At 32.9% G+C, this 27,563-nt stretch overlaps 2 protein-coding genes across 5 annotated transcripts in view; both read left to right on the plus strand.

Annotated features, from left to right (window-relative positions):
* The window catches only part of LOC130451178 (guanine nucleotide exchange factor DBS-like), a 67,542-nt gene that overhangs the window by 21,739 nt on the left and 18,240 nt on the right, over positions 1-27,563 (plus strand). The window lies entirely within an intron of this gene.
* On the plus strand, positions 4,855-27,102 carry LOC130451179 (uncharacterized). Of its 2 annotated transcripts, none has more exons than XM_056790012.1 (3): positions 4,855-5,049; positions 14,790-15,038; positions 17,351-27,102. In XM_056790012.1, exons 2-3 carry the CDS (start codon positions 14,790-14,792, stop codon positions 18,680-18,682), a joined length of 1,581 nt encoding a protein of 526 aa, XP_056645990.1. In that variant the 5' UTR covers positions 4,855-5,049; the 3' UTR covers positions 18,683-27,102. The 2 variants fall into 2 exon arrangements, with proteins under 2 accessions (XP_056645990.1, XP_056645991.1); XM_056790013.1 differs by having other exon boundaries at positions 4,895-5,049; positions 14,790-15,035.

Genomic DNA, 27,563 nt, shown 5'->3' on the forward strand with positions numbered 1-27,563 from the left:
AATATACAAGGATATTTTGACGGAACATTGATTCAGGTCTTCGCAACACTTTAACTACGGTGATTATATTGTAAGTTTCTGTCATGTTTCTGATGTCAAATCAAAATATTCCATAAATCTGACAGATAGATTAATTTTAAACCTCATATAAAGAAAACTTTGTGTTTTACGAGAAAAAACAATTATATAGATGATGACTGTTGAGCAGTGTCGGTTTTCTTATGTGAAAATTTAAACATGTCGGAACTCGTTAACACTAGCCTCTAATTCTAAGAAGAGTATGACACAGCGTTGGTTCAATCGTTTTAAGAGTGTAGATTTAACTTCAAAGATTGTTCGCGCTAAAGTCGTCCACCTGCGTAAGCTATTGAGATTACAAGCGAAGCCGTAGAAAACCAACCTAGTACCGACACTCGCACTCCGTTAAACCTTCTAAAAATAGCCTACTTCGTCATTTAAAATCATTAGGTTACATATCAAATTTTTCACATAGTGCCATACAAATTAAAAGAGATTGATGCAAAACGTCGAGTAGAATTTTGTGTAAACATCTTGTTCTGTCGAATGATGATCGTATTATTAGACACGTTGCTATGAAAAATGGATTTATCTAAACAATCATAACATGGAAAATCGGTGGTTAGACAAAGGGCAATTATCAGACCGACGGGAAGCGAGGTCAATTCGAATGGAAAGTCTTGCTGTGTGTCTAGAGGAATTCTAACGGTTTAATGTCCTTCGAAATCATTCCAGACTCTCTCGAGGAGGCTCTCGACCATTCGACGGTACCAGGGAATTAATGAAATTTTATATATATATATATATATATATATATATATATATATATATATATATATATATATATATATATGTATACATTTCGTACAATGTAACTAAAAAATATGCTTAATATACCGTGACCAGCTTACACAGACTTTTTAATAATTACGCAATCTATATTGATATGACCTAGTTCATAGTGTTGGTATTCACTGTAGTTCCATTTTCGTTGTAAGAAGAAATTTCTATTTAATTGTCTATAACAATAAGACATATCGAGTACAAGTCTGGCTTTCTTGTCTGCGTTCAGATTCTTATGTAACACTGTATAGAAAATAATAAAAGTTATATTTTCTCGATAGTACAGGGTGGGCCAGAAAGTTTTGCGAATTTAAAAAAATAATAATAAAAAAACTAAATATAATCCACATACAATTTTTTATTTTATTTGAAATATACATTTGAGAAATTCATTTCATAAAAACTCGCTGGCACATTACGCGGGGAATAGCTGCTATTTCTTCTCGGATGTTGTTCTTCAACTGATTAAGCCTGTTTGGGTTATTGGAGTAGACTCTGCTTTTTAGGTATCTCCACGTAAAAAAAATCTGGTGGTGCTAGGTCCGGCTTCTAGGCGTCCATGCAATGTCACCTCGGCGAGATATCAGTTTCCCAGCAAACATCTGGTTTACAACCGCCAAAGAGAAGTATGACATGTTGCGCCATCTTGTTGAAACCATGTCGTACGATTATAGGCTTCAAATTGTTGCGGAAAGAAAATGTCCCTTAGCATTGAAATGGGCTTCGTCGGAGAAAAGAATATTGTTGAAACACTGAAAGCGTTCCAACATTATTCCAACAAAATTAAATCATTTGGCTGTAATTTCTGCACAAGTTGAATTTTATACGGGTTTAATTTTAGATTTTTCGACATAATGCGACGCGAAGATACTACAAGTTCGGCTGATCGCTTGCGAGTCGAAGGACCAGGATTACGTTGAACTGAAGCTCTAACTTGTTGAATTGTGTCTTCTGTTCTTGTTGATCTTGGGCGTCCCGTAGGCTTCTGATTGAGAGTCGAACAAGTAGCTTCGAAATTTCTGACCCACGATCGAATCACACTTCCTGTGGACACTGATTTATATCAAGTAATCTAAATTTCCGAGAACCGAGCTACTCATCCCCAACACCCGCGTAGCTCCCTCTCATAACGTTCAAACGCAAGAGAGTTTGTAAAATCGTACACCTTTCTGGCCTACCCTGTATAATAATAACTGAATTACTTTCTGCAATATACATAGACCGTAGAAATACTTTTTCCACTGCTAGTCATAGAACGCAGGTTCTAAACATGTCATAGTCACCTTTGCACTGCTAGTGCTTAATATGTTCACTATTAACCACTAGGCAATAATAAAAAAATTCATTTTTGTTTAATTTTGAGACTACTACTAAAGATACTTTTCTAAATCCAGGAGATTTATACCAAAATTTTAGTTTAAAATAATGATAAATTTAAAATTTGCGCTTGATTTTATTTTTGACACCTTGCTATTAAGCGCCAAGAACAGATAATGTTCGTTTTAAAGTTAGGTTAGCCTACGGAAATACTCTGTATATACAATAGAAAAGAACATGTGATTATTTACAACTGTTTTTACTGAGGCATTAGTAAGAATACAAGCGGGTATGTTGACGACAGTATTATCTATAGTTGCAGCACCAGGAGCAGGTATAACGGGAGCTGAAGTTGCAATTGTTTTTTTAACAGCAAGGCTATCTTCAACATAGCCCTCCGCTACTGCTGCCGGTTTTCAACCCCCATATTATTTCAGTACAAATAAACAGTCTATGTAAATCTACATTTAATCTAATTGTTGAAATATTTTAATATTGTGTATCCGTAGAGGGTCCATAATCACAAATTTCTTTGAAGAACCATTTTTGCTCGATCTAATATTAATAACAATGATACTGGAAAATATTTTACTTGTATTGCAATATAACATTCATCAGGTGCTTGTGTTAAATATTTTATGATATCATCTTGTAATGAGAGAAAAAACTTTTTAGGCTTTGGATATGTCAGCAAAATCATCAAATAATGAGACTACAGAGTGAAAGCATTTTTTTTGAATATCCTTGAAAATAACTAACAGCATGTTTTTAATTAGACAGGTACGTTTTTATTGTTGCACCAGCTTTGAAAAGTTTCATAGTTTTTAAGGTACAAATCTTTTGATTTTTCTGGTAATAGTTTCTTCACTAGCTCGTGTTGCTAACTCCCATTCTAGGAGTAGTACAAGTTAATTAATTATCAGTCATTTTTACTTACTTTTACGCACCAAAATCGTCTTCAAAAATTCTCAAAAATTGTAATTTACACTTCTGAAATTAGCCATTAATTAATATTGAAACATAGTCGTGTATCCTATATGATTTTTAGTTAGTCAAATCTATGGAAAGAAAAGCTTATTAAAGTTCGTTATTATAAATAAAAAGGGTATTTTAATATTTTAAATGTTTTTGAGGGAATGTACATAGAACTCCTTGGTTAATGTAAACAATCAACATTATTCCGTACTGATCTCCATACATTTTCCAAGGGTTTCATTGATGAAACAATTTAATGGTAATTATTTTAAAATAATCCCCGCCCCATATCGATTTGAAATTGTGGAGGGTATTGAATGGAAGTAATTACAATATTTAAACAGTGGAATTAGCATCCAAACTCATTTTAGTTGATCACGTTGAGATCAATGCTTTGAGATAAAGTTTTCATGGAATATGAAATAAAAGCATGATACTAAAAAAAATAATTAATTATTATTAATTATTAGCAAACCTTATTGGGTAGTAATAGTGTTTGCATTATTAACCTAACCTAATAATATGTAAAACCTAATAACATATAAAATAATGAAAACATTATTGACCTATCCTAACCTAAGAATCATTTGTTCCAATTGCCGAGGGAGCACATCAAAATTCAAGGCAATGTTGATCGTTTTTTTCGATATTAACGGTATCGTGATGACTGAATGGGTTCCAAAGGGTCAGACTGTCAAACCAGACTTACTATTTGTCAGTTTTGACAACACTGCGAGAACGAGTTCGTCAAAAACGGCCCGAGTTGTGGAAGAACAATTTGTGGATTTTGCAATAGGACAACGCACCTGCCCATTACACGCTATCTGTGAAGCAGTATCTGCTTTGGAAGGGACCCGATTTGAGTCGATGGAAGCGGTAAAGCAAAAAACGGCAGAGCTCCTAAAGGTCCTCACCAAAGAAAACTTTTAACACTGCTTCAATCAATGGAAAAAAACGTATGGAAAGGTGTGTGGCAAGGGGAGGGAACCAGTCTCGTTATTTAATAGCCAGATCTCGTATTCATACAATAAGTGATTAACTGAATTAATTTATATTCAAAATTGTGCACTGTGACTGACAGCTAATTCCACCGTTCAAATATTGTAATTACCCTTTAACACATTATCTTCATCCGACAATTTGTTGTTGCAATTTCATTCATGTACATTATCAGAAACATTCTGTAACGTCACAATTTCTAACAGCATATTCTCCATATAGATGTTTTCATATCGTCCTCTAGCAACAAACACTAAGAATTAACTGAAAATAATTTATTACAATTTGAATTTGTCAGTCAGTATTTAGTATTTGTATCCTAATATCATCATTCCAAATCTACAAATCGTGAATTTAAAACATGTTAAATCATACATACTTAATAGTTTGAGCGGATTATTGCTGGTGTAATATGAATTATTCCAAAATCTAATTATACGTGCGTCCATTAAAAAACATTTTCCTTACAATAAGTATAAAGAAATTATCCCCGAATGCATTCAATGTATAAAAACATATCCTTTCTAATGCAATATATCTCAAGTATGTAATATAAATCATAAAACAAGTTACGATTTCCAATGTTTTGATATTATACCTACTCTCAGTTCTCCAAGTAGTTTTGAATTTAAATATATTACCGGCAAATGTATACCAAATACGCAGGCGTTGTGCTGTAGACAAGCGCAGATACCATCAACTTAGCAAAGCTGAAGTTAACAGCCATAGTGTTCACTGTGAACAAATTGTTTCATATTTTAAACGAGGATTATTTTGAAAATATGAGTTAAGTGAATGTTTTACAAGTGCTGAAAGATGTGAAACAAATTATTACTTCTATTGCTGTCCAGTTTTCAACAAACTACGTCGAAGTTATAACAAATAATAGAGAAAAAGGTACGAAAATTTTATGTGTAATGGATGCCATTATGGGCTACTTTTGTGTGTCTAGAAACCTAACGAGCGAATTTGATCTTTTAGGTCTCACAGTAAAGACTGTTTTCGCTCGAAACATGTTAGTAATTTGATTTGATGTCAAAATTATTTGTTTATAAACATACATTGTGACAGTTCAATACGTTATTTTGCATTATTTTACCAATTTATGAGAGTTATAATTGCATTTATTAATTAAACTGAGTTTATATAATACTATAATATGTTCGTAGCATAAATGTTAATAATATTATTAATTTTAAACATGGTTTGTGTTGCTCGTGTTTGTTTTATATATGAAATTGTTTCCTCTGAACATATTTCTAGTTCAAGAAAAATTAATTATTACTACCAAAATTTCACATATGTTTTATAAATTTTGACCCACTTTAAAAATAAAACTATATAAAATTTACCAAGAAGCAAATAATGACCTTCGCATTAAAAATGTTTTTACATTTGTATTATCTGAAATTTTATCCGAACATTAATCATCGGCAAAATTTGTTGTTCGATTAGATTATATAGACGCGAGGGCTATAGTTAAATATTAATTTCCGTGGAATGTTATTGTTTACGAGAAAGAAACGTAGTTTGTTGTTTGAAGTTCCTAATTTTATATTTTTTACTCTAAATAGGTAGTAGTATCGATTTAACAAAAAATTTCGATATCATATCGAATGATTCATAGCAACGTAGGAGGCAATAAAATTTCTAATCTAATTATTACTTTGGATTGTAAAATTGTTTTCCGCAAATTCAATTGACTTTCAATGTCAACTTTTTGGTCATATTAATAATAAATTATGCATATTCAGTTTTTGGACAGTAGCTCTCAATTTAATTGTCAATATCATTCTTTCTGTATACCTCGTCAGGTTCAGTTAAATCCCAACAATAATAAATTCTTCGCTTTTTGTTATAATTAAAATGTGATACCACAAATTGTTGAAGTAGCGTTTTTATCATAAAATTTGGTGAATACACTTTAAAATAATTCACGTATCCGGAAATCAATAGGCCAATCACTGAGACACAGACTGTTTGGTTTTTCTCGAGCTGCGATTTATTTATATATTTGATACGTTTCTCTTATTTTTTTCATCTATTGACTGTGATTTTGGCAACCAAGATCACAGCAATATGTCTAGCCTTTCCTCACTACCAAAAACCAATCCAAATATTCACTCTCCACCTTTATCATATGCTGCAGCTACCTCAGCAAAATCTTCACCGCCTTCTGTGCCCTCACGAGATCAAGCCATCATTATGCCTTCTATCCCCAACACTTCACTATTTGACTACATTAAATCAATCGTCGCTTGTGTCATTTTCGCATCCAGAATATCACACGGACGCATATGCATTTATATATCATCGACGACTCAATTCGACGATCTTCTAAAAACCAACCAAAGCATCCTAGTTAATTCCAATTTAATCCCTATACTTTGGCTTATATCTCCAACCAAAAGAATACTCATTTCCAATGTTTGTCCATCCATTCCCCTTTCCGTCATCGAGAAAGCACTGCAAGACCTAGGGTTATCACTCACCTCTCCTATATCATACGTCAAATGAGGCTCACACCGTATTACACGTCTAGTCAATAGATTTAACTTTAAACTTCACCCCGAGCAAAAAACTCCTCCCGAAATGTCTATTACTGATGATGGGAATACCACTGACTCCTCGACATTATCTCAGTAAATATTCTCTCCCTTCTTCCTAAACAAGTACATTCTCCCTGATTTTATCCTCGACTAGAAAGAATTTAGAAAATAATTTCCTCCCATAAACCTGACTTATATCATTACATCCTTACCAACTGCAAAAGAGCCAGTGGCGGTACTTCAATATTTGTATCCAGCGACATATACTCATCCCACATCCCATTATCAACAAACCTTGAAGTAGTAGCTGTCACTACTTGGTGCCCCAATAAACTTACCATTTGTAGTATGTACATTCCATATACATTCCACCGGACCACCCCTTGATGAAAAAGAGTTAACAGATCTAATTCGTCAGACTTTATTGCACATCATACTATGTGGAGTGCCACCCAAACTCGCACTAGAGGCATCACAATAGAAAAAGTCATAAATTCAACTGGTATCTGTCTGTTAAATACTGGATCCAAAACTCACTTTAACATCTCCTCGGGTTCCTTTTCTGCTATTGATCTCAGCTTCTGTGACCCTAAAACTGCGCTTTCTCTTTCTTGGCAAGTTTCCGATGACCTACATGATAGCAACCACTTTCCTATTATCATATCGAATCCCTATAATAAAGAAACTGCTTTTGGCAAATAAAAAATGCAATCTGGCCTGAGTTTACCTCTCTCTTTCTCTCCGAAGCATACTTATCATCTTTGATCATTTCTACGAATATAAACGATACGCTAGATATGTTCACTAAGAGCATACTTGCGGCTGCCGAAGTTCATATTGGAAAAACGGTCTTTTCCTCGGCATGTAGGGCTGTTCCACGGTGGAGTCCGGATTGTGTGAATGCCATGCGTGAATCAAAACATGCTCTTAATAGGTTGAGACGTCACAAAACAGAAGAAAACCTTATTGTACATAAAAGGCTTGAAGCTAAAGCTAAATTTATTGTCAAGCAAAGTAAGAAATCTGCTTGGCAAAGTTATACTTCATCCCTTACTCACAATACAGATCCCAGTCAAGTTTGGAAAAAAATTGCACAAATCCAAGGCAAAAAAACTAATATCAAAATTCCTTCTTTATTATCTAACGATCTGCTTATCACCGGCAGCCAAAAAATCTCTGATACACTCGCACAACACTTTGAAGAAAATCTGGCATCCAATTTTCATAATTCACATATTCAGCCCTCCTCCACACTCCAGCTAAATCCTTTCGATATTGCATCTGTCAATGCTCCTATTAATTTAAATGAACTAAATTTCGCGCTATCGTCCTGCAAAAATTCTGCTGCAGGTCCTGATGATGTCCTGTACATATTTCTCAAAAAACTATCCGTCTCGTCCCTCTCCAAGCTCCTTGACATCTATAACATTATTTGGAATACTCACCAGTTCCATGATGCATGGCGCAACTCTATAATCATTCCAATTAAAAAAGCAGGTAAAGTCTTTCCGTCTAATCTCACTCACTTGCACTACTTGCAAACTCCTTGAAAAAATAATTAATAGAAGATTCCAATGGTTCCTTGAAAAATACAAACTTATTCCCGACGCACAATCGGGTTTTCGACGTAATCGATCGACATACGACAACCTTGTTCTCTTGCAAACAAATATCTCCTCAGCATTAAATAACCATCAGGACGTCATTGCAACTATTCTCGACATTGAAGGCGCTTTTGACTTTATATCCAGAAGTGCAATACTGAATAAACTTACTCAAAACAATCCACATGGTAGCATATTATCATTCATACATAATTTCCTAACTGAGAGAATTTTCAGGGTTTCCGCAAACGGTAAGCTCTCCCTTCCTCATCCACAAAATACTGGCATCCCTCAAGGTTCAGTATTAAGCTCTACTTTATTTATCCTCACAATAAATGAGCTATGTGACAACTTCCCATCCAATACGCTGATGACCTAATCATTTATTGCCATTGTAAATACGTCTCCTCTACATGCCAACTGCTCCAAAACGCAATAAATCTACTACAAGAGAGATCCCCCTACCTAGGATTATCATTTTCCCGAAACAAATCCATGCTGATAAAATTCTCTCGAAGAACATCTATTCACTCACCTCAAATTTTCTTTGATAACTCCCCTTTACCTATCGTGAATCAGTGCAAAATCCTTGGTATGACTTTTGATTCTCGACTCAACTAGAATCACCATATTCATGATGTAAAAGGTATTTGCCTGAAGAGGCTGAAAATAATTAAAACCCTCACCCACCTTCAATGGGGCTCCAATGAAACTATACTGCTAAGAGTTTACACAGCTCTCATACGCACAAAGCTTGACTATGGTTGTTTTATCTATATGTCCGCTTCTAAGTCTAAAACTGACTTATTGAACTCTGTACACAACACCGTTCTTCGCCTTTGCCATGGTGCCTTTCGCTCAAGCCCCGCCGCTAGTGTCAATGTTGAAGCTAATGAGCCACCACTATCCTTAAGACGACAATCTCTTCTTCTGTCATCAATCTCCAATCCTTCTAATCCTGTCCATTCGCTACTTACCACCACTTCTGTACCTATCAACTCATGAACTACTGTAAATTCAATCCCTCAATTGCTCGCACCTCTACTCCAAAATACCAACCTCTCGTTGACCTTTCCTCTTTCTTTGCCTTCTTCTCCCCCTTGGATAAAAAATATTCCCATAGTAGATACCTCACTAACCATCTACAATAAACACGAATCCTCTAGCGTCCTTTTAGAGAAAGCATTCTTGGAAATTCTGCATAAAAAATCCTTCGACCTAATTCTCTATACGGATGCCTTCAAAGCTGAATCCGGTGTGGGTTGCGCAGTCACTACAAACCACGAACACAATAAGTTCTTTCCGCTTACCCTCGACCTGTCGTGTTTACACTGGTGAACTATACAGTATCCTTCAAGTTTTCAAATATATTTCTCCTCCCCATAAACATATCGCCATATGTTCTGACTCTCTTTCATCCATACAGTCAATCACAACCATATTCACCGACCATCCAATAGTCCAAAACATTCATGACATCTACCATACTTCTCATTGCTCTTGTTATAATAGTCTCTCTCATTTTGCTTCTATCGCACACTGGAAATGCTGGAAACGAATGTGCCGATCGCCATGCCAAAGAAGCTACAAAGAATCATCCTGAAATCCCAGTTCAGCTGGCCAATGATCTGTAGATTAACTTCAAACACCTCATTAAAAAATCTTGGCACGATACATGGAGCAAGAGTACTACAGCACTACATCAAATCCACCCAACTACTTCTCACATTTCCCTAAACTTTTTGAATAGGAGAGAAGCTGTGACAATAAAAAGACTTCGCATCAACCACACGAAACTTACTCACGGCTATTTGATGTCGTCAGAAAGTCGTCCTGTCTGCCGAACTTTTCAAGTTCCTGTGATTGTTAAGTACATCCTCACCGACTGCAGAGAATATCAACAGTTTGATATGAAAACTAACCTCAAGGAGACACTTATCTGCCCGACGGAAATCGTGGAGTTTCTTAAAGCCACCAAGTTCTATAAGAAAATATAATTCAAGTTATGCATTGTAATAGATTTTGTAACAGTCCTGTATTTAACTTATGTATCATTGTTTTTGTGTGTCAATGACCAGCGCTGTCAAGGCACGTTAAACTGAAATAAGAAAAAATGTCAATAAATTTGATTTTCATGGTTAAAATTTGTGTGATTATGTGAATTAACAGAAAAATTTATAAAAACTGAATAGTAGTTACCTATTTCTACAAAATATGTAATCAAAATCTCTTTTTGACCTATAAACAACCACTATAAATATAGTTAAAATAATGTTTAGGTATGCAGGTTTCCTTATTAGTATTCTTTGTAGGTTTTCAAAGCGGCTGAAGAATATTTAACTTAAAACTAACATGTAGGAATTGCTGGGTCATTGTGATTCTTAGCAATGTGTGTTGAATCAAAAATATTATAATCACTATAGTGCAATTAGTTCATGATAAATTTATGATAATAGGACAAAATTGCTTTTTGTAGTAGAAAAATAAGATCTAGAAGTTGTAAATTCAAATTATCTTGAATACTTATCGTGTTAGTAATCGAAATTTCAAAATCTCCTAGAGTTACATTGTAATAAACATTGATAAAAAATGTTTCATGTTTGATAAATATATTTGTCGTTTTTAAACGACATGCCAAAGAAAGTAGAAATATAACAAAACTAGGAAAAGGCTGCTTAAAAGATACAGTATGAAAAACTAATTTTTACTATGAATGAAAAGTAATTTTATTCATTACAAGTAGTCCTCGAGACAAATTCTTGTCAAGATTGACTGGTATATTAGTAATCTTTTTATTGACAAAGTAAAATATTCTTATGACATTTAATTTAAAGATTTATATCAGAGAAATAGTTCGCTGAAAGTTGTAAATAATAGTTTATTTAGAAATTTCTAAACAATAATTTCAAATTTTTAATTGAGCCTTTCTGAGATCCAAAGAAATTGTAGAATTCCATTTGTTTCGTTCTGTACCATCACTCACAACGTCCCAAACTCAAGAAGTGTTAGTTATATTGCTGAATGGAGAATTGAAAATTCTTTAGAGCAGTTTCAAACACTACCCCGTTATGTTTCAGTTCATTATGCAATAGTACATAATTATGGTTGTAATGCACGAGTATTCATGAGTCCCTTATCGAGGTGTCTAGGAGCCTTGAAAACCAGGAAAAAGACGGAAAAACCGGGGATTTGCTAATAAACTGGGAATTTTCATTAATTTTGAGTAAGAAAACTAGGTATAGCAAGTTGGTATTGGTATAGCTCAAAAACCTTTCGACTGATTTCGAAAATCACATCATCCAATCGAAACAAAATATTGACCCTCCCTTGTACACGTGCACGTAACTGCTCATGTATCTATATTACCTACATGGAGAGTATGCTACAATTTGTACAAAAACAGACGAGGAATGTTCTTATCCATCACTGGTTGCTCTCAGTACCCTCCGAAATTCTATTCAGTACGATGGGTACAAAACATACCAGTCTTTCAAAAAATTTAGCAACCATATCCGCACTTCATTCATATCTTTTCTGCAAAAAACAAATCAAAAGCCATCACGTGAAAGTTTTAAAACTTTGGGAAAGTATTAAGATAAGAAACTGCTATTAGATGAACTAGCATTTTTTCAGTCCTTATTCGAAGAACTAGAGTCATTCCTTGAACATTTTCAAAGTAATTGGCCCTTAACTCCATTTCTTTATGGAGACTTGATTTGGGTTCTGAATAACTTAATGAAGCGGTTCGTTGCAGGCAAAATTTTTCAAAGCACACCTATTTCTAAAATAGACATATTGGACATAAAATAGACATAAAAAAAGTGCAGGATATCGATTTAGGGTATGGCACAAGAGCGGCTTTGAAAAAATGCATTAAGGTTAGAGATAAGGACATGTTTATCTTTCGATTGGAGAAACTGCTTGATGTATACGGTTTCGAAACTTTTGAAAAAATGCACCTTAGCATTTAATTTAACTAAAGCAACTAAGTTTGCTTATTCCCATAAGACTGGCAACGATCCGGAACAATCCATGCAACTGATGTCTGAAGCATTTGACATTTTGTTGACTGCAAATAGATGCAACGCCATGACATTGGAAGAAGCAGACAGGGCTTTTAGGGATCAGTCTAAATAAGATGAAAAACTATTTCATATACGATAGAGTAGATGATTTTTGGGTGGAAATCATTGAAAACAGTAGTTGTAGCAAAAAGGTGGTGTCTCTTCTAATAATTTCTCACGGCAATGCGACAGCAGAGAGAGGATTTTCAGTCGATAAGGATGAGTTGAGAATTTGAAAGAAGAATCACTTATAGGCCAAAGATTAGTGTACGATTTTGATGGCCTAAAAAATGTAGATATTTCAAAATCTATGAAACTATTAAGAATGACTAATTAAGATATGGCGCAGCACAAAAAACATAAAATTCACAAGTTTTGCTGGAAACTGAAAAAAGAAAACTAGAATAACTGGAAACAAAAAATTCCTTGAAGACTCTCAAAAACAGCTTGCAGCAGTGGGCCAACAAACATTTTTATTATATTTGTATTTTCTAGAATAAATATTCATCATCATAAGAGAGTAGTAAATTCACGAAATTTCAACCGGGAAAATGTGAAAACCTACTTGGAAAAACCGAGAGAAAGTCGGGAATTTTATTTTCAATTTTTACTAGATACCCTCGTTATAACCATTATGTACAAATTGCTTGAAGTACTTTTTCTACAAACTAAAATATGCCAGTAAAATTTTACGTTTTCCTATAATTTTTGAAAGACAGATAAAAGTTATGAAAAAAAAAACTAAACTAATTTTAAAACAGAAGAGACATAAGATATCATAATAAAGAGCGCAATAGGTCGAAACTTTAAGAGTTTTTCAGTTTTTAAACGAAATTCCAAAGGATTCTATATTCTAAGTACTTTTGATTGAAATCTTTCTAGTTTCTAGATAATTGAATACCATAACTCCATATCGGTTTTAGTGTGACTTTTTATATTAGTAGCTTGTTGATTGTGAGTTGGAATCTTCGACCTATTAACCAGTGCAGTTTGCTGAGTTTTAGACCCAATTGCTTTTCTCTTGTTTAGTATATGTGTGCTCCAGATGAATTCCATTTTGCACTCTCTTTTTGCTGCAGAAAATGCCCGTTTAATATTACAGTTGGACTAGTCCCTCCCCGTTGGGTGTAGGTAATATGAACAAATTTATTTTCATTTACTTTTAATCTTAGCCACAATGAAATGACGTCCAAGATTGTCATTAATATATAAAAGAGGCAATAACTGGGTCCCGATGAGATTTTAACACAGCAGTGTTATCTGCACATGTTGCGGTAGTTACGTTGTTGTGTGTGGGAATATCAGCTGTGTACTACTGTATTGATTTTTTGACCCGGTTTACGGTAAATTTTTCTGGGGGAAGTTCTAGTTGATTTGGAGATTCCAGCAAATCTCTGACTTCGGCGTCAATGTTGAAGTTGTTCTCTAAGAGGTTGGGTTTAAAGACTTGTTTTGAGTGTTTGGCAAACAGATTGACTTCTTTATCTTGCCTGCTTTTAGTTTTTTCGTTGTTTTCCATAAGCCGCTTCTTTTGCCGTTAAGTTCGTGAGGTAGTTCTGCATTTCATCATTTTTATTTTTGTTGAGTAGGTTTTTCAGTTCTAAAGTTGCTTGATTCAACTTTGTCTCATCAGCGGAAGCTGTCTGTCCATAATTTTTTGTTTAATTATCCTCGAAAGAGTTTGGGTGTGGTAATTTTATTTGTAATTGAAGTTGAGGCAAAAGTTGCTGTACGGATTGATTTTATAAGATGTTCAACCATATTATCAATGTTTTCTTCAATTTTTGAAGGAACTTTGAGATCCATCAAGCTGTCCTAATCAACATAAAAGTCATTCCAATTGGTATATTTGTTGTCTAATCTTGCTGGTATTTATTATACATATTTATTGTACTCGTACAAAAATCTACCACTTTTTAAACTAATTTTCTACATAGATTTCGAAATGGGCACTTGTCATAGCATGGTACAAGTTTTGTATGCCTTCTTCATAGTTTTCAAAACATGCGTTAGCATATTCTTTCAGCTTGTCTTACACGAGTTGTAAGTCCATTACGCACTCATGAAATTTTTCACTACGTGCATAATGGGGGGTTACTTACAACTCTTGTTACGTAATATACTATTAACAGTTGTAGATTTTTGTACGAGTACAATAAATATTTGTTCTGTATATGAACACATTTTTTCTCTATATAACCAAACGGAACTTACTTCGTGAATATACCTAATACATTAGAATCCAACTTTCAGTATCGAAGCAATTGGTTTGATTATTTCAAAATAATAGTTAAGAATCGATAGATTTTTATGTTATGGTAATATTTCTCAGATTCTAATATGAAAATTCCATAATATCTATAGTAGTTCTGAACTAGTTGTGTTTGGTGAATTTATATTTAGTTATAAATGTTATTTAGATGGCGGCTGTAGATTCGGCTGAAAAAGAAGCCAGTGAGGTTTTACACACTTTATTGTCGGTAGAGAGAATAGAAAAACAGGAAGACGCTGGTGATAATCAGTCATATACATCAAATACTAATGTTGGTAATGATGGTCAAGAAGAAGCTCAAATCCAGTGGCATACACCTGTTTCAATATCTCATTCATTATTTTCTGCAATAGATGCATCCGCCCACTTCGCCCAGAATATGGACGAACAGCAGGTAGTTGTAGATATTACAGATTTTTTTCATTTATCATTTGGTTTGTTTCAAATATTACAGTTTACTTATCCATCCTTCAGTTAGGTTGATAACTTTTTAGACCTTTGATTCTATAACAATTTTTAATTAAGTGAAAACTTATACCGTTTTGAATAAGATGTATGTAAGATAGGTACCTACTTCCCCATAATATTATGACTATAGGTCACTTGTTGCTCAAGAGTTGTCTCGATATTAATCAAAATTTAGGACTGTCAAAAAATGAGTACTAAAAATTTTTATGCTCTGAAATAACTTAGATAAAGATGCACTCTTCAGAAAGACTGTTTCCCTAGATGAAAAATTTATCCTGGAAACATCTGACGCTACCTATGCATAGATTTGAAATTAAAGATAGAGGTCGAAATACGGGAGTTTATTAAAGCCCGAACTGCTGATAGAGAGTAAGAATTGATATACCACTCTCCCTTTCTCATTTTAATTCTGATTAGATCGCTATGACGTCGAATTTTCAAGTGGTGTGAATGACAAAAGAGGAAAATAACAATTTTTGATTTTAATAGCGAGTAGAAAGAGATAGAGTGGTAAACCGATGATCTTTCTTCCTCTTCTATTAGTATCTCTATCTTTAATATTAACTCTACGTACCTACCGATCGCCGAGACAACTGACAGGTGGTATTTTGGAAGATAAGTCACTTGCGATATGTTGTCAATCGTGCGGCTGTTGATATTTTTCAACGATTCCTTGTAGATTTCAAAGAACTATTTGTGCGGATCTATTTGAGATTTCCTTACAATTTTTATATTTACAAAATTAAAATATATCCAAAAAACGTATTGAGTTCATTGGCTCTCAGACTTAACACCCAAAAAGATATCAAGTCATAACACATACTCTGTCATTTTTAAAACATAACTTGACTATCGCTTATCTGTTGTGAAACTTCTAAAAATTCGTAATTATCATTCAGGTATCAATTTAACACTATTGTCGCCAGTACAATATGGCGTCAATTAATCACAAGTGCCACTGGTTCAGATATAAGTGAATATTCCGTAATACAAGCATTATTATTAACGCCGTTTAATGTGTAATATAGTCTGACGTCTCGACACGTGAGAACTATTTTCGAAATATAATTACATTTATACAAGTGTATAATAAGTTTATATCTATTTAAATTAGATGAAAAAAGTAATTTACATTGATATAACCTGTAATTACTATTTATTTTACGTATATGTAACAAATAATAATTTTCAGCATTACATGCTAAACAGGAATGTCTTAAGGTTTGGTGACACTGCTCACTAAGGTAGTGTTCACACTACGATGATGGTAGAACATAAGAAAGATTCTTAAACAATATAAAATAAGAGAGATGTACAGTCAGTTACTTGCAATCTTAAGGGAGGTTTAAAGCCAGTCATACTTTCTCTAATTTTCCTTAACAATTGATTAGCATTGTCCGATATGTCGAGATGTGAACAAATCGGTTATTCATTTGGAAAAAGATCCTCCCTTAAATGTGTATATTTTTAGGGGTTAGTGACACTATTTATTTTTAAAACTTAGAATATACAAGTTAACTCAAGTACGATAAACTTCAGTATCTTTTATGATTTCTCCATATTAGAAAAGTCTCTGCGCGTTCCTTAAGCCTTGCTTGATTCGATTTAAATTTTTCGGTGCATTCTATATAAGCGGTATTACGGAGTATCGCTAGTAAACTCCCTTCCCCCCCCCTGCACCTTAAGTACACAATTGTTTCATCTTTTTTATTCGTTAAATAAAACAAGAGAAGAAAATATAAAATAAAGTTAACAAAAAAGAACACATTTGTAAAAATTAATTTTATTCCATTGAATCGATTACATAATGAGCCAAAACACGTCTAAATTATTCATTTTTGATATACTTTTATTTCAAATGCAACATTATAGGTATTAATTTTGTCTCTCAACTTCGACTTTCGATGAAAGTTTTCATTTTTTCGTAACTATATATTTTTGTTAGATTTATTTGAAGCATTCTCATTTTTTGGATATTTGTTATTTGCAATAGCTAAAATATATCTTTATAATAGCTACAATTTCCTTAATCTCCCTAACTCAAATAATCCTGTGTAGGATATACAATTTTTCCCAAGTTGCAATTCAAAGATATTAGGTTTGTGCGTCCAATTGAGAACCTGCTGATATTCCACCTTAAGTTCTAGAAATTATCGATTATCTATTAAATTCATTAAGAAACTGTAATCCTATGTGAGGATGAGATTTTTATTTACAAATTAATGTTGACTAATTTTTCAGGTTATATGGGAGGGACACACTATAGTCGATTCAGATGCAAATATTAATACAATTTACACTGGCCATTCCTTGGAAGAATCGGAAACGGGTGACGACGAGTCATTAAAGGGTCAAGAAAATGGTTTAAAAAAGGAATCGCCAAAAACAAAAAAGAAAATTCCCGTTAAAAAGAAAAAGAAAGTGGGTGATGGTATCAGTAACGACCCTACTAGATTGGAAGAAAGCGCCGCTCAAGTAAAAGACAGATTTAAAAGAGGATGTGAGTGTCAAGATGAGAGTTGTTTTCGAGGACTTAATCCTGAAAGTGTGTATAAACATCGACTAAATATAGCGGAACTCACAAAAGGAGAACATGATATGTATTTAATGGGAGTTACTATGGCCTGTTTAGCGAACCCCGATACAACAGTTCGACATAAAGAGAGAAGAAGACTTAGAGCACAGTATGTTTATCAAGGTAGAAGAGTGTGCCTTGACGCTTTCTTATATTTAGAAAATTGTACCCATTATCAATTGAAGCGAATACGAAAACATGTAATGACTCATGGTGTAGCACCTAGAATTCATGGTAACCATGGCAAAAAACCGCATAATACTTTTTCATTGGACATTTACAGGCATGCTACTGAGTTTTTAAAACAATATTTAGAACAACATACTGTAGAACGGGATATTTTAAATACAAAACAACCTATACAGTTACCATGGGATGTAACTAGAAAAAATTTACACGATTCTTATAAAGAATATGGTCAAATTTTAGAACCAGGAATAAAACTCATGGGATATTCAACTTTTAGGCACTTTATGAAGGAACAATTTCCACACGTTAAATTCTGTAAAGTGGAACCAAAATCCTGTTCATCTTCTCATCATACTAATAATACTCATAACAATAACTCTCACAACAATCAACAACAGCAGCAACAACAACAACAGCAGCAACAACAACAGCAACAGCTCCAAGCTGTTCAACAGCAAACTCAACAAATACAAACTGTAGTAGAAAGACCGCGCGAACAGCAAATACAAGTACAAAAATGTGTAATAAGCAATGAAGTGCAACAAGTTATTCCACTTGTAGTAGCTCCATCTCCAACTGATGCTACTAATAATCAACACCATCAACAAACATTTTTAGTTACCCCCGTACCTCAATTAGTACCTAACGGTAATATTGTTACCCCGCAAAACGCAAATAATCATACTACAACAAATACATTTTCATATCAATTGGCAAACACTGGTTATGTTATAAACGAACAAGGAAACATAGTTACGACAATGGCTAGTGCTCAACATCACACTCCTTATACTTTTGGTCGAATGTAAAATTAATAATAAAATATGTAATATGTATATAAGGTTAACCTCGATAATGCTACTCAAATGATTGTGACTGATGTTTGGTATATTTACTTGGTATATGAAGTATTTCATATGTCTGGTAAATTATTGGCTTTATGTAAATTATATTTTTTTCTTTCAAATCTATATAGAAGAACTTCGAGATATACGGGTAAAAAAACATGAAATACAATTCATGGTGTACTTTTTTACCGTGCTCCATGTGGGTATAATACATATTATGTTTTCAGTTATAACTACAGTTAACATGTACTTTTGTATTTGTTAATCATGTGAGTAGCACGTCTGGAGAAGTTATTTGTAGATATGTAAGTATTTATTAAAAAGATATTTCTACTTGGATTAGAAATTTTTGAACAATTTGTTGTAAAACTAAGTTGTGGTTCTTTCTACAGCAATATATTAGTGCAGGTAGATTGTCCAGTTTTAAAGACAATGGTCGCATTCAACGGACGAAGCCGTTCTGCAACTTTGTACAACAGTAGCGGTTTCGTTCGGTGACATATTTGAAAGTAATTATTGCCAAATATTGCCAACCCTTGGTCATTTTTAGTTAGAAAGATAACGGGAATTTGGTTGCATTGAATAGGTATTGTAATTGAAATTATGAGTTTAGCACCAACTGCTTTATTTAGGATTTTGCAATCAGTACTAGAGACCTTCTAATTCATAATTAAAAGGGTGAATTTGTAACCTTTCAAAGTGATATCACTTTTTTTATTAAATTGCAATTAAATGTTTTTTGGAACTTTGATTCTTTGATTGCAAAACTTTAAAGCTTCACTTTTACAATTGAAGTACTGAAAATGTACCATCTCGCCCGTTTTGGTCAAGTAAATATTAACCCTGGATTACTAACCTTATTTTGACGATTATTACACGAACCTTCGTCGTTTCGACTACAATGTTTAATAAAGTGAAACAAATTTCAAATATTAAAAATAATGAAGATAAAAAACTAATGAAATTAACATTCTTTAAGAAAATCTAGATATTAATACATTTGTGACATATGTTAAGTTTGTGCTCCCGCACCACGATTTATGACATTACATTTGGCGCTAGTACTTTTAGTCATTCTTCTCTTTGCGAAGGGACACGGATTTTCCTTTTTTTGTACAAGAGCTTGTATTATGGTGTTGGATCTCGTGATATTTATCGTTTTTGATAAACTCTTCACTGATAAATGCTATTCTATATTGAATGGAACTATTGGTTGAATTTTAACTAATTTACTAGCACTTGTTACATGTTAATGCCTTCTACGGTTGTAAGGTATTTTTGCTCCCTAACCATGCCTATCGCCAGGTTAGACGGAATATATTTTACAACGTTGCCACGTGCGGCCAATGTATAACAGATGAAATAAAAACATTTATATATTTATAAAGTAGTCATAGGAAATAATAAAAGAATAATAGAAAAATAAAGTAGTGAGATTCTACATAATTGCCGGCCTTGAAAGGTCATACCTTTCAAAACATGATTATATTATATTATTATGGTTCCCTTTCAATAGGTAATACACTTATTCTAGACACCGATCGTTTCAAGTACTTTGTACCAGTTTTAACTATCACTACCCGAACGTCTCCATCGTGTCCTTGGTGAATTTCGCTGATTCTACAAATTTTCCATTGAAGCGGGGGTAAGTTATTCTCTTGTAAAAGCACCAACTGTCCAATCTTGAAAATATCAGTCGGATGCTGCCACTTGTATCTTTGTTGTAAAGTGTGTAAATAATCTCGTGATCGGTTTACCCAAAACTGTTGAAACAGAAGCTGCATCTACGAGCTACCAATTAGGAAATGTCCAGGAGTCAGAATATCAAAATCTTCTGGATTCTCGGTGAGAGGAACAAGAGGTCGAGAATTGATTACAGCTTCTACCTGAACTAACACGGTATAGAAATCTTCGTATGTAAGTAAAGTGTTTTTCAATATTCTTTTCAAGTGAAATTTTGTGAGTCGCACTGCCAACTCCCACAAGCCACCGAGATGAGGCGATCGGGGGGGAATGAGTTGTCAAACAATTTTATTTTCAAAAAGAAATGGCTGAATTTTGGGGTTATTGACACGATCAAGCACATTTTTTGCGCCTAAAAAGTTAAAAGCGTTATCAGAGTAAATGTTGCTACAGAGACCTCGTCGGGAGACGAATCTTTCTAACGTATTTAAAAATCCGTCGGTAGTTAAATTGCTCACCAATTCAAGATGCATAGACTTCGACGCAAAACAAACAAATATGCATAAATATACTTTGAGTGATTTTGTATTTCTTAAGTAGCTATTTTTTATGAGATACGATCCTGCATAGTCAACTCCACATGGTTTAGCAGGTTTTAGCCGCGCGGAAGGTAAATTGTCCATTTTTTGATGAGTAATAGATGGAGTTGCGCGGAAACATACAAACCTCTTATTGTGCGTCGACCACTTAGTGGCCAAAATCTTTGACTGACGTATTATAGACAGTAGGGTTTGAGGTTCCACATGCAAATTTTTGAAATGTTCATGACGAAGAGATGTTTGTAAAATGATGTTTCGAAGGTATTATAATGGGATGTTTGTTTTCGTAGTCTAGGTCCGCATTTTTTAAACGTCCTACTCTCAAAATATTAAATTCGTCTAAAAATGGATCTAGGGATATTAATTTGCTGTTTCGAGGTATTAATTAATTAATGTTCATTTAAAAAATTGCGATTTTTTCACCAGATCCTGACACTTAGAAGCAAACACCGGGTTTTCACATTTGACACATAATTTGACAAATTAGTTTATAAACTTGTTCACAACATCGTTATATTAATACTTGGGACACGTTCACTATTTCTTGAAGGTCCCGAACTTGGACTTAAATTTTCAAGGAGTTGTGCGTCATCTTCGGTAACCAGCACGTTTTTAGGGTTATTTTTAAGCACATGTTCATTTAGACATATTTCCCATGATTAAAACGTTTAGAAAGTAAGAATAATAATAATTTGCATAAATATTTTTTTCAAAGAGGAAAATTGAAAACATCCATCATAATACAATATTTAATGATTATCCATAAAGGTGTTTTTGTAAACCACATGATTTGTAGAATTTGCAAATGAATACTTAAGTATAAAAGAAAATATTTTAATTTTTGTATGTTATCGGGCGCTGAGACTACTCGGCTGTTATCAAACAATTTACAACTGTGGTTTCCTGTTATTTCTGTAGGCATCTTCGTACAGGTCTGCCTCTTTTCCTTCTACCTGTTTTATTATAATTAAATGTTTGTCTGGTTATGTTTGTTGCTGGTTTCCGTAGTGTATAACGTACCCATCTTCATTTTTCGTAATCATTATTTGGCTAGAAAATTTTGTAGATAACTCATAGGCATCTGTTGATAAACGTTTGAATTCTCTGGAACATCTTTTTATTATATGTCCAAGTTTCGGCCCCATATAATAGAACAGATTTTACATTGCTCTGTAATGGTCTTAGTTTTGTTGTTCTTGGGATACTTGTTGAAGACCATATTTTATACAACGAATTTTGCAGCGTTTTGCCCTATTCTCTTTCTATCACTTTCAGTACCTCCTATTGTATGTATTATTCTGCCTAAATAGCAAAATTGCCCATCTTCATCTATTTCTATTCCTCCTAAGTATATATCGCTTTCAGTACTTGTTTTGCTTTATCTTTATATCTTTGTTTTTTGCTGTTAATGTTCGGTCCAAATGGTGTTAAATTATTAAGTGGCCTGTTTTTTCTTGCATGTGATTTATTTTTGTTGTTATTATTTATTAATTAATTCGAGAATAATAGAAAAATAAAGTAGTGAGATTCTACATATGGAACTCGAAGTACTACTTCTTGGCATGTTTAAAATTTGTGTAATCGAGTCCTGCAAAGTAGTTTAGAACGTTGAAATCGTCAACTTTTTTTTGGTGAGATTCTATCAGTTTGTGATGCAGGTCTTTTAGGTAATCGCGACCCGATAAAGGTGTTTTGTTAACTCCTATAGTATTACATACGTAACTAGTTATAAGTGCAATATTGAGCATCCCATAAAAACTGTACAACGGCCAATGCCATGTCTTCCGGCAACAAGAAGTAAAAGCACACATTTGATCCATAGTATCTATCTCTCCTTTAGTCTGATTAGAAAATTAATTCATTATAGGCTTTTTAGTATTTTCATTTACCGTCCCTTCCTCATCACATGTAGATACTACGAATACTACTTTTTGGCGTTTTGGTTTAAAGGAAAGCAGCGTCAATTCATAATCATAACAAAACATAGCTGTTCCAGTTCCACTCGCGCAGTCATTTTATAATTTCTCTCTTTTATTTGCTCTTAAAGTTCCTGTTAATGTTAGCTTATGTTATTATTTTTTCAATAAGTTTGTGGCAGTGAATTGAACCAATTGTCTATGGTAATATTTCTATTAGTACCACAAACATTGCGTGTCAATTCTTTCACAAAATATTCTCTGAACGGTACTCCATTAGTCCTAGTAAAAGAACCCAGATAGGCCTTGGCATTTACCATATACTTTGTAGATTAGTTGTCAACTACCATCACGATTTTCATTCCACATTTACTTGGCTTATTAGGTATATAAATGCGAAAGGGACATCTTCCTCTAAAAGCCAATAATTGTCCATTAATGGTAAGATAGCAACTAGGTTTGTAGTTCTCACTACATACAGATTCCATAAATCTTGAAACTTCGGCCAGTCTTCGTTCGTGGCGCGTAGATTTGACGTCGAATCTGAGGCAGTTTATTAGGAACTCAAACCTCACAAAAGTCATTGTACTTCGGTACCAATTCCCACAAAATGTTATTTCTTTATGGCAAATGATCTTCTTTCATAGCTGCATATGATGTAAGTACGCCAATAAGGGCTTTTATTTAATTATAATGTCGGTGTATGAGTAGCTTTTATATTTTACTTTTATCTCCGCAGTAGTCTGGGTCACAAATATGTCAATCATATCATAGGTAATAAAACATGAAAAGCATCGGAGGTGATCTAATTCATTTTTACATAAGCGTGTAGGTCCAGGTCTAATATGAACAATATTATTTGTAGCTATTCTGCTTCGTGAACTTGACTTCACTGATGACCACTCGTGTTTGTTTTTCCTAAGAGAATCGTACGCGATGGTCGTACTATCAAATCACTGCATTGTATGGATGAGCTAGGGGTAGAGTCTTCAATAGACTGAACGGGAGATGTATCATTACTTGCCTGAAGAGCTTGACATAGAAATAGAAACATCTTCATCACTATCCGTTTCATAAGCTGGATCAACATGGTCTTCTCTCTGATGAATTTTCGTCAGCGCTTTCATCTTGTAATAATAATTGACGTACCTATTGTATTTATAATAATAAGAAGTAATATGAATAACATAAATCCACATAAGAAAAAAATACGCAAAAGTGTACTAACTTAAAAATACAAAATGTCAGGTTAATACTAATCTTCGTCGATCCGACGAGCCATGGTTGCTGGTATGGTGCTCACGGCCCCCTGTGCACAAAACACTACCGTCCTCCGTAAGGGCAACGGTTCGACTAAGATTTGCTCAAGTAAGAAAGGAGAGATGCGCGCAAAAGTCAGCACGACTTTTTAAAAACCGCGTCGTCGAATTGACCAGGGTTAAAAACTGTCACGAATGTGTCATAATTGCAAAAAAGAGAATATAAAGTAATATAAATTGATCCTGCTTTGCTTCTCTTGATTTGATGTTTTCAATCCATCGAAGGTAACCACAACATTAGTAAAAGTTTTCTGATTTAAGAAAGACTTGTACAAATATTGTGATGACTAGTTTTGGGATGCCGATATACCGATATTTTTTTGATATATCAAACTTCGATATTGATGTATTGAAAAAAAAATATAAATATATCAAAAAACCGCTATCCTATTTGGTATATTGAAAAAGTTTTTTATGAATCAAAGAAGGTACTCTTGTTCATTAGCATGCCTATATTTTTATATAAAAGAACCCTTTTCAAATTTATCTAAAATGTAATTATATTAGTTGTGCCCCAATTTCAATTCATTTTGTACAAACTTAGGCATATATGAGGTTTGAATCACTTATATATTTTGTTAAAATTAATAATGGGGAAACTTTTAGTTTCGAAAACTTATATTTTATTCCTTATATATGTCATTCTTAGTGGAAATGGAAATATCAACTTGTGCTCCTTGTAGCTACCCTAATTCGTTTATTCATCTAATTAATTTTAGTCAATAAGCTGCCATAACTAGCCATAAATTTCAAAAATAGAATTTTTTTCACAATATAATCTTAAAACAAATGAGTTATTCATTATTCAACCCAAAACTGTGTAGCACTTGGGATTTTTGGGCTAATACTATGATATTTCGTAAAAAATAGTAGAAATTTAATATAATTTAAATTTAATTAGAGTACAATGTGACCACATTAAAAAATTTATAAAAAGCCAAGAACATAAAAATTTCTCGACAAAAAACCATTCCTAAACAAAATGAAAATAGGTAAATAACCTTTCAATTAGAACATATTTTGATGGAAATAGAAAACATTAACAAAAATAGTTAAACGATAGATACTCTTCGATATAAGAACGGCTAACGAAACATTAAACAAATTTACGAAAAGCGATGCAAAAGGAAGGATAATATATAAATCATATATCAAGTTTTCTCTATAGCCAAGCTACAGGAGTAAGTGGTATAATATTTATATAAAATTCATCATCCTTTTTCTTCAATTGGTTCTTGTTACCAACTTCTCTATCTTTTTCACTCTCGTATCATTCGATAGATATCTCCTAATTCTTCCACTCAATTCTACTTATAGTATTTTCAATAATAAAAATATATTATATCCATCATTTGAAATAAGTACAGAACAAAAGTTTTTCTGCTAAAGCAACACTTTTCATTCTTAGCTTAGCTTCAATTTATAAGATATGTTCATTTTAACACTTCTATCTGTATTATTTTGGATGAAATATTTAACTTACCTACATAATTAGGAGTGAACTAGAAATAATTTCACCAAAGTTATTTATACTCAGTACCTGAGTGCCTATATTTTCCTTAATAAGCCAATCCCCTGAGGGAAATTTGATGAAAATTATTAATTCCATTTTATATTTTCGTTTTAGTATTATTTAGAAATTCACTTTTGTTTTCAAAATTCCGTCCCGAGGTTTTTATGTATTGTTGTGTGATAATATTTTTCTGCACCTTCTTACTGTAAAAAGGTAACTATGGATAATTTTGGTATAAAGCATATTTGAGGTTTTGCACAAATGATGACAAATTATTTCTAAAGCGACCGATTGGTTTCATATATATTAAAATAATCTGTAAGAAAATAATCATAATAATAATGTTTCTATAGTTTTATAAAACTATTGAAAAATATACTATATACTCGTTTATTGCAACACAATTTAATTAGTAAAATTAAATTCAAATTAATTCTTCATCTAACTATTAACAAATCATTTTTCTCTGTTATTTTTATCTAACATAAGTAAACCGGACCAAAGTGAAATTGAAAAAAGGGGATTTGACCACATATCGTGGTTTATTATGTTTTAACTTTATCAGTAAGAATATTAACTTTACATGAGTGATTCCCAATATTATTTCATTACGATTAGATAGGTTATCTATGAATACACGAGAAAAAATCGATAGACGAATCATATCCTCCATTATTTTAACTTTTGGGTGAGTTATTTGCATATGCATAGATTTTAAATTTTTAAATAACTCAATTATATTTTGTATCATTTTATAGTTCAATTTTTGATTTTTTTAGTTGAGTTATTTATTAATTTTTGTTTTTACGAAATTCGTATTTAGTTACATTGTAAAGCCATAAATCCCCAAAAAGTTCACATTGTATACTAAATTTGAAATTTTAAGGCATATATTTCAAATCTCTTTATAGGGTCGGCTAACAAGGTTATCCACTTGATGTATGAAAAAATATATAAATAAATAAGAAAAAGAAGAGTAATTAACGTTATTTTGTTTGTTTGTTATTACGTTTGTGATCATTATTTATAGTTTTATATAAGAAACCAAAATCTGTACACTTAAAATATGTTGGCAAATTAGAAATTTAAGGAAAGGGTACAATTAGTAAAGGCTTCTTATATTGAATTTTCATACCTTATGTAATATTCTTTATATAGGAAACAAAATAAGTCTGACATGTTTCATATTCGTATTTATTTCTCACTATACTTAATTTAAATTCAATGGTTGGCATTTTTAGTGTTTTATACTTTCATTAATTAGATATAGGTACGAATAGGACATATTTGAAACTCCTGTTTAAATTTTGTGATACGGTATCTATATTTTTAATAAATCAACTAAAATTAACTGAATTTTTATTTTATCCTTTTAACAAAAATATTTGTAAAATACACCAAAATAATACCACGGTTGGTGCTTTACCTAACCAACTCCATTCGCTTAGTGGTCTATTCAATAATCTACAAATATTTATTCAAAGGACCTTATTGAAAGGGTCAATGTTAACATTTATATTAGATGTCGAAATCAAAGTTGTTCTATTCAGTTGAAATGAGTTGGATTCAGAGATAAGAATGGCAAAATCAGTGGTCAACTGAAAGTGGGTAACTGCAGATTATCCGTATTCGTCCTAAATAAATTTTTATTATTTCTTTCAAGATTTAGTCGATTCATCTCAGGAAGCTAATTTACATAGAATAATATGCTGTTACTTGACACTGCCCTCATGTTAGATACAACCATATTAATTTGATCATCAAGATATGAATATTTTGGACAATATTTAAATTATTACTTTTTTAATTTTA

The sequence above is a fragment of the Diorhabda sublineata genome, chromosome X (genome assembly GCF_026230105.1).
Source record: "Diorhabda sublineata isolate icDioSubl1.1 chromosome X, icDioSubl1.1, whole genome shotgun sequence".
Classification (NCBI taxonomy): domain Eukaryota; kingdom Metazoa; phylum Arthropoda; class Insecta; order Coleoptera; family Chrysomelidae; genus Diorhabda; species Diorhabda sublineata.